The 22,114-nt window shown below is 41.6% G+C and overlaps 1 protein-coding gene across 1 annotated transcript in view; it reads right to left on the bottom strand.

Moving 5' to 3' along the window:
* LOC135324350 (pro-neuregulin-1, membrane-bound isoform-like) overlaps window positions 1-21,247 on the bottom strand; it is a 42,936-nt gene extending 21,689 nt beyond the window's left edge. The window contains exons 1-3 of the mRNA XM_064500400.1: window positions 21,202-21,247; window positions 19,332-19,461; window positions 6,527-6,585 (exon numbers count right to left, since the gene is read on the bottom strand). Of these exons, the coding sequence (XP_064356470.1) occupies window positions 6,527-6,585; window positions 19,332-19,461; window positions 21,202-21,247 (235 nt within the window). The remainder of the gene's footprint in view (window positions 1-6,526; window positions 6,586-19,331; window positions 19,462-21,201) is intronic.
* Window positions 21,248-22,114: the final 867 nt, after the last annotated feature.

The following is a 22,114-nucleotide window of genomic DNA, read 5'->3' as shown; positions in this document are numbered from 1 at the left end:
TATATTGTAACTGGACAGGCACAGTGCAATGAATGTAGCAGGAACCATTAACCCTTAAAGATCTTACTGAGATGAATGGGGCCATGGCTTGAGGCTACCACTTGAAAGAGTTGAGAGCATAGGGATGCTTTACATGGAGTGACCCCCCCCCCCCCCAAAAAAAAAAAAAAAAGAATTTAGCAGAGTCATCCCTTCTGGCCCTGTTTCTCAAAATGTAGTCCTGGTAGGACACTTCCCCGTTCCTGTTATGTATATCACCTTCCTCTTGCCTGTTGCTATCTAGAGGGAAGCTGAGACTGGTCCTTCGGAAGAATGAGCTCTTGGCATCTTTGCAAGTGGTTTAAACTGACTTCAGTAGAGCTCCTCCCATTTATGGTAAATGAGGAGCCAACCCCACAGTCTTTGGCCTGCACAGCCTATGCAGAATCAGCCTTTGGCTAGCTGGAATGCATGGCTGATGTAATTTACATAAAATCAATTGCCTAAATTAGCATTTTCAGGCCAGGACAAGTGAGAGAGGGAGAAGGAACACAGGTTTCCCTTCTGTTGGGTATTCTAGGAGAGCCCTTTAGCTTCCACAGGTGCAGGGCATTGCTTTAGGCAGGCCAGTTTCCTGAGTTGCAGCACTACTATATTGGATAGAATCCTGGCTGTGTTGAACTCCATGGCAAAACTCCCAATGCTTTGAAAGGGCCAGGATCACACCCATCATGTGGGCTAGCTAAAAGGGTTACACCACAAAATCATATGGGGCCCAAGTCCTTCCAAAATTCCATTCCTCCTCCCACAGGGCCAACACCATAACCACAGTAGCTCTCACTTTCTTTGTCCTTGTTTGCTGTGTTGTTTTTTTTAAAATCCAATCCTCATTTTCTAAGCAAGTAGATTTGTTATTAGTTTGTACACATTTGGAGTATCAATTCTCTCCTACTGATCAGTAACACTTTAAGGGTTAAATGAATATTGCTGTATTTATTCTTGTTTATAGGTAAGACTGATAGCCTGGATGTAATTTCATTTTAGGGGAAGTCATTTATATCATGCAATTTCTATTTCAACTAATTCAATGAGAAATTGGTACTTAAAATGGGACTATATTCTGGCTGAAAGCCCTAACAAGAAAACTGAAGAAACATCCATTACTTATTCTGAATCTAAGACTGCATATAACTCTAACTTATTTTTGCTATCCATAGCTACATTTCCTAGTCCTGGACAGCATTTTGATATGTTCTTATTTAATCCAATACTGTTGCATATTTATTAAATACAATGTGATTTCTATTGAATTTTTGTCCAGTTTCTTTAAGAGGAAATATGATAAATTATTTTCAATAACTTAGTTTCATTCTAAATGTGATTTCATTTTGGGCAGAACTGGAAGAAAAATTGCTCAGAGTGCTGTTAAAAAAAGTGATGTATGACTAGAACTCATTGGAACTATTTAAGCAAAACAATTTCACCCAAAAGTGCCAGATTTGTTGAAAGTAAGCTGTTTTATAGGAAGTGTTTTCGGTTCACCGACTCCCCTTGGTGAATCAAAAGCGTTCTCATTGTATCCTAGGTAGAGGCACAATAGACTGGGACACAGTTGGGTTTCAGGGCAGCCCTGTAAGATGCCTTGCCTCAGCTTCATGTTGGATTTACAGTCCATGGCTTGAGGCAATCAGCTTATGATAGGGGTACTAGGCTTGTGACCCCAAACCTATATGTTTGAAAGTCCTAGGAATCTAGGGTCTAACACCTGGAATTGGAACACTGAGCCTGGAAGTCCTACTACAGGCTCCCACGTCATTTGAAAGACACTGGGGTCTAGGGTCTATGGAAATCAAGCTTCCTGGCAGGGAATCTGGAATCCCTACTTAGAGCAAGAATATGATGCCTGGGAATGCTGGAACAGACTCTCCAAGACTCCTGGGCAGAGTCTTCATGTACTGTGCCCCAGAGCTTTTAGACACCCAATACTTCTGGGTGGCTAGTCTAAAGCGTTAGGTGGCCAGGTAGTCTGGGAACATCGTGCTCCCCAGCTGGAAACAAGTGGAACAGTGGGGTTGTGTAGAAGACCTAGCACTTACATAGAGAATGATTCATTCTTATCATCTTCACTCAGCAACAGTGTGTTCAGGGAGACAAATTTCATTTCAGAAGCATCAAGTTGTAGTGTTTCTTAAATTGTTTTTAATTTTTTTTTTAAATTTTATTATCTAAATTTGTTCTCTAGGTCACAAGAAATATTAAAAGTTTAGCATTAGTCTGATTTGGATTGAAAACAAACTAAAAAAACCCAGAACTGTCACAAACCAGAAACCCTACATGCTGGCCAGTTCTACTTGAGGGGCCAGGACTCCCTTTCTCAAAGGTGGTTTAGGCACTTTGGATCCAAAGTCCCATTTCATTTCGATGGCACCCAGACTCCCAAATCGCTTTTGAATATGGGCTGTAGAGTCCTATGGCTCTTGTTGTTACCCTACAACTAGTTCAAATTTGACAAGACAGAAAATGCCCTTTTTTTAACAAGACTCCCCCATTATAGTCTTTTCATAGCAGTTTTAGAGTTTCAAGAGCATTACCTGAATAGGTTATATTGAAAAACTGTCTTCCTTTTTTAACCTTGGGCAGAAGATGAACAATAACATTTCCAAATACGTATATATCATTTAGGAGCTTTGGTCCCAGTACAAAAAAGAGTTACAATATAATTTAGGGTACTGAAAGGCATTAGAAACTGGAAATTTCAGGTAAAATTATCTAGTATCCTTGTAGAAACATGACCACTTGAGAAATAGCATTATAGTAGAATGGCTGAAAACTGGACTTTTCAAGATCTATATAAAGACTGAAAAATGAGGCAGTTTCAATCTAGCAGTAGAGGTGAGGTCATCCCTCTAGTATATCATAGCTTTACTCAAATCTTTCTATTTTCCCCTTTAATTTCTCAGACAAACACATCTCAGGAATACAGGGCAGAGGCTATCATAATTTTAAAAGAATTTTCCTTCTGCCCCATTTGAGATTATTGCTCATCAAGGATGGCAGAGCTGAAATGGAGCAAATTTAAACTGGTGTACCATACTGAAATACTTGCCTTCAGGAATTCAGGGACCTTTCCCACATTCAATCCATGTATGAGACTGCGTGCAGATGTGTATGCTCACAAAATATTTTAAATGCCCAGTAGAGATATAACTACTAACTAGCGAAGTGAACAAGTCAGCTAGCCCTCTGGAATGAGGTCCTTGGCCCATTTGGGACAGGTGGAAAGGACAAAGAGTTTACCTGTGATTATGCTCTAGAGAAGTCTTTGTCAACCCTTTTTTAAATCAAAAGCTCTCCCAGTTTTTCTGAATCCAAGGACCATCCTGAACAGTGTTGCCACAATAGTTCTCATGGACAACTACATAGAAATTAGGCTAAACTTTTAAAGTTAATTCATTACTCTTATCTTCCTCAATTTGCTTTGCTTCCTTGCTTGCAAGTATGGGAATGTGCAAAAGTTTAAATATAAATATACAGAAAAATATGTATGTGGAATAGATGTATTTTTGTAATTCTTTTGTGGACTACTTTCTGATGTCTTATGGCCCACCAGTCCCAAGGTCAAAAGCACTGTAGCAGAAAGCTACACTGCCTGAATTCTATGGATGCAGCATGAACTCATGGCTAACATCCATACATTAGGTTTGCATATGTTCTCTACTGTGTCCATCTCAAATCTTCCCTTCCTCATATGGTAAGGCTGGGTAGTGGGTAGCTCAAGGAGATGAGAGAACACACCCAGTGTCAGGTGTGGCTGCTATGCTCAAGGAAAGGCCCTTACAGGATCTGCCACCTGGACCTCAGAGACCAGCAAGCCTAACACCATTTGTTCTTTATTTCCCCTTGGGCTGCAGTGGCAGGAAGCACTACTTAAAGGGGAAAAAAATTGCTTAGTTGCAATTCTGGAGGTGATTATGGCAATGGGGAAACTAACATCTGACAACTCTCAGCTCTAACGGTATGCCCTATGGTTTAGTGTGTTCACAAAGCTGGAAGCCAAGGGACTATACAGCCTTCCAGTAGTCTCTTCCCTCATCCTTTCCCAGCTACCCTCAGATTTCCACTGGTGGAAGGGAAAGCCATTTCTATGGAGAAAACTTCCTTAACAAAGACATTAATCTAAATTAATTGTATCTCTTTTCAATCTGTTTTCAGTGCACCATAATAACCAAATGGTGTTTACATATTTCAGGGCCAACTAAATTGTTCCCTAGACAAACCAGTAAGCTTTTCACCCTGTTGGTGGGATTTTCAAAACACTCAGCATTGGCCTAGTTCTGAATCTGCCCTAGAGCTGATTTCTGAAGCTAGCTTTTTCTTAACAGCCAAAAATACAGCCTTAGGCTAGTAACAGCTCATCTCTAGGCACTCTTTGCATGGAGCCCTATTGAGACGCCCTTTCCAAATGAAAAAAAGACCCTTTTGAAATCAGTTAAAATTAGATGGCACTATATAGTTCACATGTACATTTGTGTTTCCTACACTTGTTTTGTTTAACATTCTGGTTTATCTATAATTTGAAAAAGTTGTTTTGATAGAGCTAAATTAAATTAATTGCCCACTATATTTGGTGCGAATTATGAGCTTGCCTTTCAGCCCAAGATTAAATGGTTTCCTGAAGAGAACTCTCATTCTGAGTTCCCTTTTTTAATTGTATGTCCTGATCTATATTGGGCATAATAATAAAAAGTCATATAAGTGCTTTTTTAATGATTTTTTTTTTTGGTTAAGTATAAATGTACCCTCACTGGACCCTTTCCAAAAGTGTTATTTTAAGATTTGCAGCAATTTAAGAAATAGTATGCTATATAAGGTGCTAGAATCTAATAACCATTTCCTGGGATTCTCAGAATAGCCTAAGATAATTGTGTGCTCTCCTGCCAGTGCATTTCAAGGAGATTTGATCTGGATTCTCTTAAGTGTATAACTGAGCATATCTCCTGCTGAAAAGCAAGGGCATCTCTGCCTTTTCTAGGGAGGCAACTTTAGAAAAGCTCAGCTTGACACCTACTGCCCAGAGAGTCATCTAAAAATCCCAACCAAAATTAGGAAACTGAAAAAATAACAACGGGGGGGGGGGGGGACAAATAAATCTCTGTTTTTTCTGGGTACAAGAAAATGAACTTAGGATCAACAATTCTTCCATGGTTTCAATGTAAATTCAGTTGCAAAAAGTCGATCTTATCTTTTTACACCACCTCCTTTTAAATTGTTTTTCTAAGCTGTTAGAAAGCACAAAATCTTTATTTTACTTTTCTTCACAATAAAGACAAAAGGCCATTTAAATCTAAATCTTGGTAAACTAAAGCACTGTAATAGCCTAGACATTTCAGATTCATAGGTATCAGGAGTATTAAAAAAAAAAACTCACAGTAATAAAGCTTTTAAAACAGAGAATAAAAGAAACACTTGAATGCAGAAAGGTATAATCTCCAGGCAGTGCCCTTGACATGGGTAACTTCCATGATGAATTACGTATGGACATTTTTTATCCATCAGCGTAAGACAAAACCTATACATCTCTTCAGGCTCCAAAATGTCCAGCACTTTTAGATCATAGTGCATTCCAATGCCAGCAACAATTAATTATGAATAGCACACATATATTAAAAATTTTAAATCTAAGCAATTTTCTTATGTGTTCCCTTTGACTTTGTTATAGCCAAAGGGACAGAATAAATATTCAGTGAACACTCTGTTTCTCACTGACAATTAATAATTAACCAGTCCCTCCATGTGAAAGCTTACAAGATGATGTGATTGCAGTATGTGTGTGTGCGTGTATGTGTTAGTGTTGAGCTCCAAAGGGGCTTATATGGTACATTTCTTTGGTCATTTAATCTGGCTCTGAAATACTTTCTCTCTTGCACCTGTTCCCCACAAATAAAAATGTCAGTCTCCATTGCTTATGCTCTCCCTCCCCCATTTTTTTCTTTCTTTAATTCAGCACTGTCTTTTGACTGAAATATGGACAATGAGAGGAAAGAATACTTTGTTCCTGTTTTGAATGTGTTCATTAGAAACAATGCAAGCATGTATATTACCTTTAACTTGTAGATCTAAATGCAAATCTCATACACACACACACATTTAGTTATGTGTCCCTACATTTGGGAGAGTACTACCCTTTATAAAGATTCATAAGTTTTTTGTGGAAAATAAAATGTGAGACCTTCAAAATGTAATGTTTGCACTTTTACTACTTGATGTCAGTGAGGAGTCCATATCACACCATTCAGTGATAATTTCACCATGTTCCTAAGTCTTGCATTTCCCCATAACCCCAATGCCAAACAATCCAAGAGAGTATTGCAATTGCTTTTTGTTATCATTTTCATGCAACAGGCAGAGATGATCAATATTAGACCTTAGGCAATACATCTAGTTACAGATTAAAAAAAAAACAATGGAAGAAAGATGCAGCAACAAGAAAGCAGCACCGACTGAGCATGCTTCTACTGTGGCACAGACAGAAAGGTAGTGGACGTACTGTAGAAGCTGGCCATTACGTAGTTTTGGCAGCGATCACCAGTAAATTCATTTGGGCACCTGAGAGGAAAAACAAACAAAAAATTTTGTAGAGAAAAACACAGAAAAGAGAATAGGTGAATATATGCTAAGAAAGATACTCCTTCAGTATGAACTGATATGACTTGGTGAGTTCACTTTCAGAAACTGAATCTCAGTCTAGAATGTCAAAATGGCTCAAGATGTTGAGAGCAACTCATTTGCTCTGTCGAAGCAAAAAAGACACCCCCCCCCAAAAAAAACAACCAAAACCAGACCAATCCAGATCAAAGTGTGTTTCAGGATATGAGAGAGAAATTCACCATTCCAAATTCCCAAATTGCTTTCAGTATGTACTTTTCACAAGGCAGCTAGGAAACAAAATCTGTAAATCACTCATTTCAGTTTGTTCTTTTAGGGTAGCACTTTACAGCAGTCTTCCAAACAAGAAAGCTGCTAGTGTGTGCGATAGAAATAGATGTGTGAATGTATGGAGAGAGTAAAATGAGAAAACACTAAACGAGAAACATTTTGGAGGTCAATAATGCCATGGTGCACAGTGTCAAGTTTAGAGAATCAAGTCATAAATTATAGTTTAAAGAGGCCAGTTCCAACTGATCTGTGAAAACACCAAGTACTATTGATTTTGTTGCTGTAGTTGGGGGAGAAAGCAAAGTTCAGATTATTTTAACATACTTTCTTGGTTTTGGATTTTCATGGGCAGAGTTTCAGTACATCTTGCTCCAGTGAATCCAGGTTGGCACCTAAAGGGCAAAAATGTGATAAGCAATAGTACACCAAAACCACTGCTCTATCAGACTGACGTCTGCTGGCCTAGGGAGATGAGAGTGTTTTAAATAACCTCCTGGTTAGCTGTTAGTGAAAAATGATCAGAAAAGGGGAAAGAAAGTGTAACCTTTGAGGAAGAAAATACTTTGCAAAATTTACAACCAAAAATGTATCAGAGAACAATCTAGGAAGCCTTTTTGTTTATCTTTTTTTAAGAAAAGAAAGAAGAATCAGGCCTAGTAAAAAAAGCATTTCAGCTCATTGCTTATTCCTACTCATTAAGGGACCATATAGAATTATTTCAATTTGCGATGCAGTGTGTGACAGTAATTTACACTGTTGCCTTCATCAATCAATCACCTATGGAAATATCATGATCTCCGCATTTCTGTAATGGCATGTTGTGTTTTCAAGTACTTTCTTTAAATGGGCAATAGTTAAAACAACAATCACAAAAGAAACCCCCCAAAAAGGTGAGAAAACAATCTGAAACCCAAAGGCAGCAATCATATTTGACATGACTGACAGATGGAAAGAGTCAGTCCAATCAACAAATCAGATAAGGTGGTGTCTAGGCATAGGTGCTTTCAAAATTTGAAGTTCTCCAGCTGTCTACCCCTTCGCTTCATATCTGCTCTTGTCAAAAGCTTCAGTACAGGTTGCTCTTTGGTCACAGTGAAGGAACTTCTCTCTTCCATGCTGTGCTTGACCTCCTTTCTGCTGTTGGCTGTCAATTCTTCATCTTTGTTCTTGAATTCTGGGCAGAGCTTGACAGTGTGCTCTTGAAATGTCTCCATAGCAATGCAAGCTTCTGTGGTTCCCCTTTCATACACAACTCTGCATGAGTCTCCACCACATTAAAAATCCATGGATTTCAATTCTTGTCTGTTTCTTTCTCTCCTCCTTTCTTCTATCCACTCCTACTTCATGATGTAACCTTAAATCACCCTATATGTACATATTTAAATCCATCTCACTTGTATTGCCTGTCTTTTTGATATTCTCCATGAGCTTCATCATGATGCAGTCTTCCTCTGTTCTGCTACTGCTGCTTGTTTGGTGCTAGTCTCTTGTTTATATTGCCTCATCATTTAATCACCAGGGGTTGAAGAGCCGCCTTCTTTGCAACTGCAAGTTGTCTGGAACAATCCTGCACCTCTTCGATCCATTAGGGTTTCAGGTACATTGAAATCTGGCTTGATTTTTTAAATTTCCCTCTTCCATGATCGTCTCTAGCCCTAAGGGGACAGGGATAGTAACACACTACCCTTATACAACTGGAACCTCTAGAAAAACACTACAGCAGAGCAGCAGTGTCAGGCACAAACAGTGCTATCTTGTTCAAATACACCACACAGGAGTAACTTTCATATAATAATAGTTCCTTTTTGGGGTTCTGAAGAAGCTTCTCTGGAGCTGATTTGCTGTAATGATACATTTGTTTAATAAAGGGAGTTTATGCTCTTCAAAGCCAAATCACATCTTATGATGCATTTGCATAGTATCTAGTATAGCAAGATTCCAATCTCGACAAATACATTCAATAAAAAAAAGAAATGACAAGAGGGTCATCACAAAAGGGTGATACTACTGGGCAGGAAAGACTACATTTTGATTTGTATTAGCAAATGAGAGGAAACTTGTTTTCTCCCCTTAATTTCAGTTTTATTTTGCACTATGGTGATCTTATTAAATATCTGTACTAGCGAAAACTTCATGATGTTCATACCTACATTGGCTCTCATTTCATAGGGAACAATCCAAAGTTGTTCTTCAGGCCAAACACTGCAGAAAGCCAATGAGCATGTTGCTGATTAAGCACCTCAGGCTTAGCTCCTGTCACTGGCCTATAGCATTTGCTCGTTCATTTTGTTCTTGTTTTCAGATGTGGGCGCAGCCATGGAGGTGACGAAAACAACTCAAGCACTGATGCAGACAATACTTAAAAAGTTTCCAGAACAAACAGGGTCAGTCCTCTTGAAATGGTGCTGAAAGCAGTTCAGATATGTTTATATTCTCACTGAAAGCACTGTCAGCATGTGAACTGCTGAAAACAGGTCCAGGCTGGGCCAGCAGTGACAAGAGTTGAAATGATCATATCCACTTCTGTTTGGGAAAGTGCAGAAGAATGTCGAGGAGATAGACGATGGAAGCTAGCTAGACCGTTCCGTGGGAAAAGGAGCATCAACAGGGCATGCTGACCTATAGTCACGTGGCTAAGACTGTGCCAGTGTGGTGCTGCACCTGGGCTTTGAATCGAGAATAACAATGAGCTCAACATGCTTACTGCGCATGTGTATGGTACATAAAAACGTCATCTAGTGCCCCCCTGGCATTCCTCACCCTGGCTCAGCTGTGCCAGGGATCTCCCGCTTCATTATTGCCTCAATTGGGAAATCACTGGGGAATCCCGGGTCAGACGCAGAGGTAATAAACGCTCCATATCGACCATAGTGTGCCTTGTGTTTGTGCATCTGTCCCTGCCGGAAGTCCAGGCAGTGCCCCCGCCTCACCCGTACAATTGGCGTAGTCGGCAGGATACACAAACGACAGTGTTGTGGCTGAGGAGAGCGAAGGGGGGAAGGCGAGAGCCAAGAAGGGACTGCTCACCTGCGGCTGCCAGGATGGCCCCAGACTGAGCCATGGGGGCCAGTAGCTGCATTGCTTGCCATGCTGGCAGCCCCTGAGGACTGGCCAGAGTTGGCACAGGGGAAAAATGTTACCCCGAAGGCGGTTGAATCCGCTTTACAGGCTATGCCCTTCCGCGCCACTTCGGAAGCGGCTCGGAAGCTAGTCAGACGATTAGGGTGGGCACTGTTGACGGGCATTCAGGCCTTACATAATGAGGTATCATCGTTGCAGCAACGAGTAAAAGATCTGGAGAAGGAGAGTGGAGATTTGCATGATGCAAAGGCGGTAGCACAGGAGTCGATTACGACCCAAACTGAAAAGAGTCAGGAATTAAGCCATAGGGTAGAGCAATTAGCTTTACAAGCAGATAACAAATGCCGTGTGCGCTATGGGAAAGCCCCAGCTACAGTTGCCCAGGTGAGAACCGTAATAACTAGACCCTCCTGGGACCCAGAGGACTGGGATGGTAATATTTGGAGTACTTCATCTGACTCGGAGGTTGAATTTGGATTAGGAGGAGAACCGGCTACTCCCCAGGTCTGACCTCTTGTGCAATTGAAGGGGGAGAGGCAAGTACATGGGAATACAGTGGAGCAATCGAGGACATATACCCCAAAGGAATTGCGTGAGTTTTTAACTACTTTCCAGCAGCAGCCCAGGGAGTCTTTGTTAGCCTGGTTAGGGAGAGCATGGGATGCAAGTGCTGGATCGCTTACTCTCTTAAGGGAGGAGCTGAATTTAATGAGCCCCTTATCAACCGATGCTCAAATACAGTATTATCTTACCCAGTTAACTTCTGCATGGGATGGGGCAGGAAATGTTATTGTAGCTCCAACATTATATCAATGGTTGTGCGCTGCTGTGGTAGGTGTTTACCTGTCCACCGGTGAGTTAGCCGCTACAGTGGGAACGCAGCATACTTTTGAGGAAGGGATCAATGTGTTGCAGCAGCTAGGGGTAGCAATTGGATTAGCAGATGGAGACGGACCGGATGGTGTGGAAATAACGTGGCAGATGAAAACCCAATTATTAAGGGGGGCTTCCAGTGCCTTAAAGCTGTTACTACTTGGCACAGTAATGCCTGCAACTGGGGCAGTGGGGGCTTTGGTAAACAGTATAAGGGATTTGGCACTTGTTGGTGAACCAGATACTAAGCGAGAGCAGTTCGGAATTCCAAGGAGAGAAGATTGGCAGGGACTACTAAAGTGAGTGGAAATGTAACGAGGTGACAGATGTGGGCTGACTTGCTGCAGGGAGGGGTATTACATGATGAGATAAATGGTCTTTCTACTGCTGACTTATTTAAGCGGTGGCAGCGGTTACCTGCTAATCAGCAATATCAGACACAGCCTACCACCCCACCTGCTCCAGCCACAGCATGGAAATTGCCACCCAAAAGACAATGAGGGGGAGGCGGGTCCCCTGCAATACGAGCATCCGCTGCAGCTTACCATTGGGGGGACCGATGCCCTTATGTACCCCTGCGAATTTGCTGGTGCTCTGGAGGAGAAATTGCTGTGCTTGCTTTAGTAGATACTGGGGCAGAAGTTACCATACTACATAGTGCGGTAGCTCCAGGGAAGGCCACTATCCATATATGTGGGTTGGAAGGATCGGCCACCCCAGCGGTACAGGCAGTAGTTACGTTAACAATTGGCAAAAAACCCCCAAAAAACCAAAAAAACCAAAAACCATTTTCTACCCCGGTTTTATTAGCACCTATTTGTGAGTCCCTCTTGGGGATCGACGTGTTACTGGGCAGAGATATTCAGACCCTGCAAGGATTGCTTTCCTTTTGAAAAAGTCCTGCGTTACTGCAGGTGAGATCCATTACTTTGATTAGAGGGTATCCAAAATGGGACCCAGTGGGTTTACCGGTTCCCCCAACTGTGGTGCAAGTGAAGCAATATAGAATTCCTGGTAGGGAAAAGGAGATTCAGGAAACCATAGATGCTTTATTGCATACTCAAATAATGCGCCCTGCCCTGTCAGCTTTTACTAGTCCAATTTGGCCTGTTTGGAAGCCTGATGGTTCATGGCGTACGACTGTGGATTATAGGGAGCTAAATAAAATTGGCCCACCATTAGTGGCCGTAGCACCTGACATGGTAACGCTGCTAGAAGGAGTGGGGAAACGTCTGCAGGAATGGAAAGCTGTCATTGATTTGACGAATGCATTCTTCTCCATAGCTATATCCTCGCAATCGCAAGATCAATTCGCGTTTACATGGGATAATAAGCAATATACGTTTCAAGTCCTTCCTCAGGGCTATAAACATAGCCCCACCATTTGCCACCAGATGATCTCAGTTGATCTCCCTTCCCCCCCCTTAGAGAATATACCATCCATCATTATACCGATGATATTTTGATAATGGGACTTTCTAAAGAACAAGTACGTGAACAGCTATCATTGCTAGTACAGACCCTACAGGAGCGGGGGTGGGCTGTAAACCCTGAGAAGGTACAGGGGCCGGACATCAGTGTGCAATTCTTAGGGATAGTCTGGAGGGGGCAGACGAAAGCTATCCCTGAGAAAGTGCGCAATACTATTCAACAATACCCTGTTGCCACTGCTGTAAAACAACTACAAGCGTTTGGGGGCCTTTTGGGGTTCTGGCGGACCTTTATACCCCACTTAGCATATTTAATGCGGCCACTACAGCGTTTGACCAAAAAAAGTAGCCAGTGGCAATGGACTAAAGAACAGCAGCAAGCCTTTGACCTGTGCAAGGAGGCAATGGACCAACGTTCCAAGATATTCACTCCATACGAGGGACAACCTTTCGAGATGGAGGTAACAGTTATGGGGGATACGATGTCTTGGGGGTTGTGGCAGGAATATGCCCACACAAGGCGGGAACCTATAGGTTTCTGGTCCCGTTCCCTGCAAGGGGCCACAGCAAATTGTACACCGCTGGAAAAACAGCTTTTGGCTGTGGTGTGGGCTTTGCGGGATACCGAACGAGTTACAGGACGTGACCTGGTGACTGTACACACCCCCATCCCCATTCAGGCATGGGTGACGGATGATACAGTCAGGGCCCATGTCGGGGTGGCCCAAGCTGCAACGCAGTGGAAATGGAAACGCTATCTACAAGCCCGGTTTAAGGAGGGGGCGAAAGAACATGAGTACCCCGCATGCAACCTTGTTAGGGGAAGTACGTTTTGAGTGCATGCCTCTATTGTCTGAGCCAGAGAGGCCCCCCCGCCCTCTGCTCGCCCGATAGAGCCATCGCCTGTCCAAGAAGCCCCTCCTTTTGGGACGTTATCTCCTGAGCGAGTACAAGCCAAACCGACCCTAGCAATCCCTGCTCAGATATCTGTAATGGAAGGGGGGATTGCCCCCCGCATACTCACCTCTGGAGAGGTAGAATTCTATACATCTGAGCAACTTATGATTACTGAACAAAGAGTTATAAGCTTACATTTAAGACTTGACTGCCCTTCACACTGTGTATGGCTGATTACACCTTTGATACCTGTTCAAATAGCCCCACTCTTATTGACCTCTTCTCAAGATTTATCTTTCCAGATATCCGTATCCACGCCAGTGAATGCCTCACAGGGAGCACCAACACTGCGAGGAAGTCTGATCCACAGTGCCGCAGTGCCTCAAGTTCAGCAAACACCCTCAATACACTCTTTAGCCAGTGTGTGGCTACTAACTCCTCAAAAGGAAAAACGGCCTGGCACTGTTTTAGCAGATGGTCCAGGAGCCACTGCTCTTGTTCTTCCTGATGGCGATACCATGCCTTTCTATCTTCCCATCAACAGGTTGTCAGGCCGGCATCTGGAAGTTGCTGTTGGAATGTTGCCTCTTGCTGACCACGACAGATGCCATTGATCTACAAGACCATCCAGCTTCCCATGTAAATACATGGATTTGGTTCGCGCAAAGATCAGCTAACCTCTCTGTTTTCTGTATTGCAGGCGGACCATCAGTGGATGATGTCTTAACTACATGTTACATAGGTGTACCAGCTCCACTCGTGGTATTGCAGAGTCACACTTTCCTAAAAAATGTTGACATTTCTGTTACTCCCATGAATTTATACGATTTGGGTATTGTTTCCCAAAAGCTGACACCTTGGGCTTACTCCTTTAATATAGCTAACATATCTAAAGCAGATATTTGCTTTCGCTTTGTAAATGCTGCCTCTGTTCTGCAGAATGTAACCAATATGCAGTTAATTTGTAATGACACTATGGATATTACCTATGCATCTGCTCACCTTATACTGCCATTAGGGTGGTTCCTTCTGTGTGGCCCTACAGCATATACATATGTGCCAGCCAACGCCACAGGTGGCCTATGCACTGTAGGGCGTGTTACTTTAAGCATCCCTCCCTTTATGACAGAGCGGCGAAGGACTCCGCGGCATATCCTAGATGCCGCTTGTAACCCCCATCTAAGTTTATTTTCTCATGCAGAAGCCTTAGGCCTATTGTTAAGACTAGTTGGGATCCTGGGGGTGGTGGCGCCTAATTGTAAACAAAGCATGTTGCCTGTGCTTTAGCTCAAGGCTTATATTGGACATCTAGAGCCATTGCCTCTTTAAATAGGGAGTTGGGAGCAGTGTAGCAAGGAACACTGCAAAACCACCTAGGGATCGACTGTATCCTACTGCGAGATAGCCACGGACACCATGACTTCGCCAGGATGTGCTGTTTCAACATCACCGATGAATCAGTGTCTATTGAAAATATTAGCCACCTAGAAGACGTTATCCAACGTATCCGGCAGAACGATGGAGATGCCTGGCTGGCTAATTGGTTTGGCTCCCTAATGGGATGGCTGGGCCACCTCATACAAGGAGAACTCTTGTTTATCTTTTGCTTTGTATTATGTCATGTTTTGATTTCATTACTTTGTAAACTCCCTTGCCATCATACCCCATGCCCTTCTGAGGATTGGGACGGCCTGTAGCTAGCTTTCCATTGTGGGGGTGGAGTGTATGGGAAAGTGCGGAAGAATGTCGAGGAGATAGGCGATGGAAGCTAGCCAGACCGTCCCGTGGGAAAAGGAGCATCAACAGGGCATGTTGACCCCTAGTCACATGGTTGAGACTGTGCCAGTGTGATGCTGCACCTGGGCTTTGAATCGAGAATAACAATGAGCTCAACATGCTTACTGCGCATGTATACAGTACATAAAAACTTCATCTAGTGGCCCCCCCCCCGGTGTTCCTCACCCTGGACCGATGCTCAGCGGTGCCAGGGATCTCCTGCTTCATTATTGCCTTGATTGGGAAATCACTGGGGAACCCCGGCTCAGACGCAGAGGTAATAAATGTTCCATATCGACCATCGTATGCCTTGTGTTTGTGTATCTGTCCCTGCCAGTAGTCCAGATGGTGCTGCCGCCTCACCCTTACAACTTCTGATCGTGTGTGCACGTTAAAGGCATTTTATTGCTGAGATATAAAATGTAGCACAGTTTCCAGTACTGCTTGGCAGGTTGTTTACTATAGACTATACTTTTATGAACAGCTTGTTGCGGTATCATTTTTAAAACACCTTGTCACACCAACCTTCCAATGTCACACTCAAACTTTCCAAATGCTGTTTCTTATTGTCTTTTTTAGTTTACTATCTACATACATTTTTCTATTATTACTTTTTTTTTTCTCAAAGTATGGGCCAACATCTGTTCTTGGTGACGCCAGCATAAGTTGGAGTAAGGTACTCAAGGCAATAGAGTTGCTCTGAATAGATATTTGTTTAACTGAGAAATAAAGCTAGCCTTATGGTTTCTTTTCTTCCTAGTTAGAGGCTACCCAAACTATTTATTTACATTGTTAACTGGGTGAAACCTGAAATATGCTAAATTAATTGCTCTTTTTCTCCACACACAGTATTTGAAATGAGCAGTATTTGTATGTGATCTTAGGACACACATTTCTCAGAACATCAGTTTTTCAGCAGAAGAGGAATGGCTGAATCAGGGCTTCAAATTTCCATTTAAGACACTGCCTATAAACAAATATATTGTAGAAGAGGTTTGGGGTTTTTTGCATGAAATGCTGTGTTAAGAACAGTGTATTTCATAGCTTAGGTCAGAACTAGTATTTCTATTCTGCCTCTTGAATGAATTTCCTCAGTACTTTTGTTATCATTGCAAAAACTTCTATTTTTCTCTTTTCACTGTTTTCAAGAACCACCCATCATCTCCTACTTCACCCAGGCTTTTACATAAAAAAGGACATAGAAATTGGCTATACCATTTAAAATATGTAATGTATTCTTTTGCTGTTAAGCAATGGAAACAACATTCTTCTGTTAGAAAGAAGCACTGTTTTGAACCAGTGAAATTAGGAGGTAAATTCACTTCAGCAGTATTGGCAAAAGCACTGCAAAAGATTATGTTTGCTAGTAGAGTCGAATTAGCCAAACCAGCAAGCGCTTGACAGTAGGACTCTTCAAAGAGCGTTTCTAAAAGCATGACAAATGTTATATAGAGTCTTCTTCAAGTAAGAACCAAACACTAGGAACTCTGGTCTTTATAGTGTATTTATTTAAAATGCCATCTGATCTTGTGTCTTCACTGGACTTTGAGACACATTTCCATGAGGACAAAAGTGACTTGGAAGCCTAAGTCTTAGAGAAAGTCAGTGAAGTCCAGGCTTTCAATGTCTACATCACTTTTCAAAATGGGATTTATGTTCCTATGGGACTTCCAAAAAAATTACACATTTTTTTAATTTAAAAGTTCTCAAAGTTTCTTTTTCATCTTTTATATTTTGAGATTGTTCTGTTTAGTCTGGGATCATAATTAACAATACATATAAGAAACATATAAGATATATGCTACCCCAGATGTAGCTGTACAACACATTACAGAGCTTTCACACATTCCATAAGCTTTTTCATGTAGTCACCTCTTAAAAGCAGTGAATTTTCTCAAAGTTCACACCAGTATCCATGAGAGCAAAATCTGACCCAGTTTGGGTCAGATAAAAATGCCTTTTAAATACATAGCTCCTAATTTTAACAAAACAATACAGACTTATGGGGACTTTTTTGGTTTTTTTTTTTATAGAAGAGAAGTATTTACAAGACCAGAAATATCATTTGGAAAATTCCATGTTTGTTGTGAATCTAAGTCATGCTTTTTGGTTAGGTATAAAACCAATTTAGAATGATATGGCTCATGCTTCAGAAATTTTGGTTTTGCTCTTAACAAATGGACCAAATGGGAAAAATGTGAACTTGCTACAAGGCAGAAATATGAAGAAGAAGGACCATATTTCAAAAATTCTGTTTCCACAGGCATGTGCTGGTGAAAGATTTATTATTTCAGAACAATGAAAGTGATGTGTACTTGATAGGTATTTATTTTAATTAACACTGAAATGAAAAGTAGATATCTGTATTTTTAACTCAGCAAGAAAAGAACCCTATTTTGTCTCTTCAGTTTCCCAGTATAGATACTTTTAAGTACTCATGCTTTCATTTCTTAAATTGCTATAGTGTGCCTTGTTTTGCTACAGTACACACACATACACAGCTTCAGTGCTAGTAAGTATCAGGAGGCATAGCAGAAGGCCTATAAAGTAATTGTGACCCTGACTCTCCTCAGGATAAGAATGCTTTTCCCACTGCCTTACTGTAAATGAGATCCACCCTCTCTAACTTCACAGCCCCTGATGCTTTTTCCAGATAGGTCTTGGGCCACCCAGAAAGATGCACATCGGTCAAATTTGGGAATTGCCTTTTCTTTCAAATTCAGATCCAGATTTAAAGATTATTTCTTGTCTACACAAAAAAAAAAAAAAAAAAAAAAACAACAACCCACTACATTTAAGAGGTTCTGAGACATTTCATTAAAAAGAATTATCCAAATTATAACATCAAAGGGTAAATACTGTCAGATCCCTGAATTTAAAAAAATGTCCTGAAACAGTGAAAAAGGGGTAGCTCTGAATATGACAAGGCAATGCTAATTAATAGCAAGTCTGCTAGATGCTCAGCTCTGCTGCTCTGAAGTGTTCCAAGTGGTGTTTGAATAGGAAGTGCAAAGAGGAAGGCAGGCTCTGATACATGCCCTAGAGAGTCATATCAAACTGCTCATCTTGTACCATTGTGTTATAATGATCATGTAAATTTAACACAACTTTCTCTCAAAAAAAAATCCAACCCACCAGAGCCAGTACTTTTCCATATTTCAATTTGGCTAAAAATGATTCTAGAATTCATAATTAAAGCAGCAGAGTTGTCTGAGGAAAAAAACAAAGCAAATCAAAGCTAGTGAAATGCAGATAAGATCCTTCTATAAAAAGGAAAACTCACAAGTGAAACATAATGTTGCATTTCTGTATTTAACTAGAGTACAGTCCAGTCTACACCTTCTTTCCCTGATGAGAGCACCACAGGCCCTCTCCTTACCCCCTTGTCCTTTATGGTACATCAGAGCCTTCTTTGCAATTATTGGGGGGTTGATTTTTAGTCTCAGAAGACTGAAAAATCCATGCAGTTACACCAGAGTACATACGTTATTGACTATCCTCTCTTGTCTGTCTAGAAAACAGTGATATCCTTACAAAAGTGCCCCCTTACAGTTCATTCCTACAAGGTCCCAAGTACATTTACCAAGGTGCTGAGTACCCTGAGTTCCCTCTCAAGTCAGGGAGAAGTAGTAATTTACCAAGATCAGAAAGTACATGTTATGTAATATGCTAACATGTAGGAGGCATGCTCCAACATCTCAGTTCTCAATGGATCTTTTCCAAAATAATAGACTACTATACTAGCATATTACAATGCTACAGAGTAGGCTGAGAAGAGTGCATAAGCACATAATTATAATTAAACTCATGCTTATATGATTTCCTGAATCAAGATCCTTTATACAAAATGGTGGCCTCCACCAATTAACATGGCATTCAACATTGCTTATTATGCATTTAACACTATTAACAACTCCAGTTGTGAAGCTGACCTCATTAGAAAGCATTTATGTTATTATAGCTTATAATAAAAATAATCACAGTATGTTCTACACAGGGAGTACTTTTCCAACACAGTACTTCTCCAATACACCTTTTTGCTATATATTTAATTTACAATACCTGTTTTATTATTTCTAACTAATAAGACTTAATATGAATTACTTCATGCTATGCAGATATAAGCAGGGACTGTTGCACCACTTGCCTTGTGGAAATATTTCTTGTTTAACTTCTGTCGTGCATGATATAGATAACACAGAGATCATTCTTGGTAGGTTATTTTCATATCACACACTTCAGGATGAAGAATCGTCTAATGCTATGAATGGAAGAAGTGATTGCTCAGGTGTTCCTTTAAAAAAAAAGTACTTATGAAATATGGTGGCTTCACCAAAGTAGGCGAATAGGCTTTCTTACCTGCACAGGTATCTTGGGGGATTTGGAAGGTCTTTAACCATGTAACACTCCCCCCCATTTACACAGAAGGCTTTCTGTTTTATGTCACATTTTGTGAGATGACTTGTCCCAGTTGTAGATGTAGAAGTGGCTGGAAAAGACAAGAGTGAGAATATAGTTCAGAATTGCTTGGGTTTTCCCCCTCAAATGGTCTTTGAATTTCAAAGTGTACGCATGTGTGGGGACAGGTACAGGACAGGGAGGAACTGGCAATTCTTGTGAACTATGAGCTGCTACCAGAGGTATTAATTGCATGACATGGCATTTTGTTGACCAATACAGGGAGCATAGAGATGCACACATCTTAGATATGCTACCCCACACCCAGTCTAGGAGAAAGGAAAATTTCACCATCACTAGGCATAGAATCATAGAATCATTTGGGTTGGAAGGGACCTCAGGAGGTCTCTAGTCCAACCTCCTGTTCAAAGCAGGGTCAGCTATGAGATCAGACCAGGTTGCTCAGGGCTTTTCCCAGTTGGGTCTTGAAACCCTCCAAGGATGGAGAGTGCACAACCTCTCTGGACAACCTGTTCCACTACTTGACTGTCCTCATAGTAAAAAAAGTTTTTCCTTATATCCAGTCTGAACCTCTCTTGCTTCAACTTCTGCATGTTGTCTCTCCACCATGCACTGCTGCGAAGAGGCTGGCTCCATCTCCTTGACCTCCTCGTAGGTATCAGAAGGCTGCTATTGGGTCCTTCCTAAGCCTTCTCTTCTCCAGGCTGAACAAGCCCAGCTCATAGGTCTGGACCAAAACTGGATGCAGTATTCTAGATGTGGTCTAATGAGTACCAAGTAAATGTGAATCAAGCACTCATAAGTTTCTGCAGAACTCAGGCCTATTTCACTAAAAGGGGTGCTGAGGGAGCTGGCTGATGTCATTGCAAGACCACTCTAAATCTTTGAAAGGTCATGGTGATAAGGGTAGGTTCCTGATGACTAGAAAAAGGCAACCTGCTCTAGGTGGCCCTGCTTTGAGCAGGGGGTTGGACCAGAGACCTCCAGAGGTCCCCTCCCACCTAAGTTATTCTTTGATTGTATGATTTTAACCAATCAAAGGGTTTGTGTGTGTGTGTGTGTGTGTGTGTGTGTGTGTGTGTGTCTTTCATTAGAGACTGCTCAACTCTTTGGGGCAGTGTTTGTATAGCGCCTAATAAAATGAGGCCCTGGATAAAGTGGCTTCCTGGCATTACCCTGAAGCAAGTGTTTTTCAGTGAAACTCAACTGGAGGCCCAGTGTTGAATCCACCCCTTGGAATGCCACTACCTTTTCCCTGGAGGAAAGAGGGAAATGGCTGTTTGAGGTCTCACAGATGAATGCTTCTTCCTTTGCTTACAAATGGTCTGGTACAGAGTTGCTGCTGCTCTGGTTCTTTTCTGTATGAGGGAGTGAGAGATTGGGGGATGGAGGCATTGCCTCTTCCTGTGCATATACAGCCTAGAGCAGGGCTGCCACCATCACATTCAGAGGAGTCTTTGAACTGGGGGCCAACCTAGCAACTCTTGTAGTTGGTCTGATCTGCATGAAGTCATAAAAGCTTAATGCCACTTTTATTTCCTGAGCTTTTCTTTTAAGCCTATGGTGCTTGCTCTAAGCAAGTGTCTAATTTGCTCTTAAATGGAATTATGTCTGTGCCTGCAGTGTTTCTTAGCATTCTCCCCACTTTCTTTAGGGCATACCTAAAGAATACTACAAGGACTGCAGGAGCATGGTTTAATTAGCTACTTTTAAGAAGGCTTCCAGGGTAGGATGAGAAATCCCAACCTCAGGATTTGTCCATGTGGTGTCTGTCAAGAAGACTACAGTTCCCTGACAAAGGGAGCAGTACTGTCTGAGAGAGTGAGCTCATAGTCATTGCTGATAACTATGGGCATCGTGTCAATCTACCTGGGGTCACCTTAAACTAGCTAACAGCAACAGGGACAATGAAGAGGCTGGATTAAGTCCTCAGCTGCTCGGCCTGCGCTGTGATACTGTGGCCACAAAATCACTAATACCTCAGTGAACTGGCTTAAACCTAATTCAGTTATGTCTCCACTAAACTGCAGTCACAGACCCAAACTGTAAAATCCTAGTATAACAGCCCATAATTTGGATAAGTTCTGCTCTAAATACAGTCAAGGTAGGGTAGATATATTTAAAGTCTGGGGACCAGTCAGTCCCCAATTCAAGGACCATATCACTGATGGGCTGAATGACCTCTGGCAAATCATTCAGGTTAGATCCATTTCACTTAACTTTACCCATCTAAAACTGAATTGTCTAGTTGTCAGGCTCTCTCTACAGCCCACAGAAAGCAGCTCACCTTATCCCCAAGATAGGTGGGATAAATAGCCCTCTGAAGGTGTCTGTCTCTCAACACTGACTGTTGAGAGGGAGAGGGAGTTCCAAGTGTTGAGAATATGCCCCTAATTTTTAAATAGCTAAAACTAGGTGAAATGACTACCCTTCATCTGTAAAAGGGGGGATTTTGGCCTTTGGGAAGAACTAAGAATTTTTGTTACAAACAGTGCTGAAAAAAAATAATAATTTTGATTTTTTCAAAAATAACTTCTGTCCTGAGGTATAACAATTGATCTATCTACTGATAGATTCCCCAGGAGTTGATTAGAAAGTTCACAGAAGTTCTCTGATAATCAAAAGCCTTTTCTAACATGAAGGTGCCCAAGGAGACCTTCTTTAAGGGGAAGGAAAAGAAAAGTCTTCACTTAGTTTAACTCTTGTGAGCCAAGCCTTAATAA

Source organism: Dromaius novaehollandiae, chromosome W, assembly GCF_036370855.1.
Source record: "Dromaius novaehollandiae isolate bDroNov1 chromosome W, bDroNov1.hap1, whole genome shotgun sequence".
Lineage (NCBI taxonomy): Eukaryota > Metazoa > Chordata > Aves > Casuariiformes > Dromaiidae > Dromaius > Dromaius novaehollandiae.
Note: the sequence above shows the minus strand (reverse complement) of the source record. Positions and strands in the feature narration are given on the sequence as shown.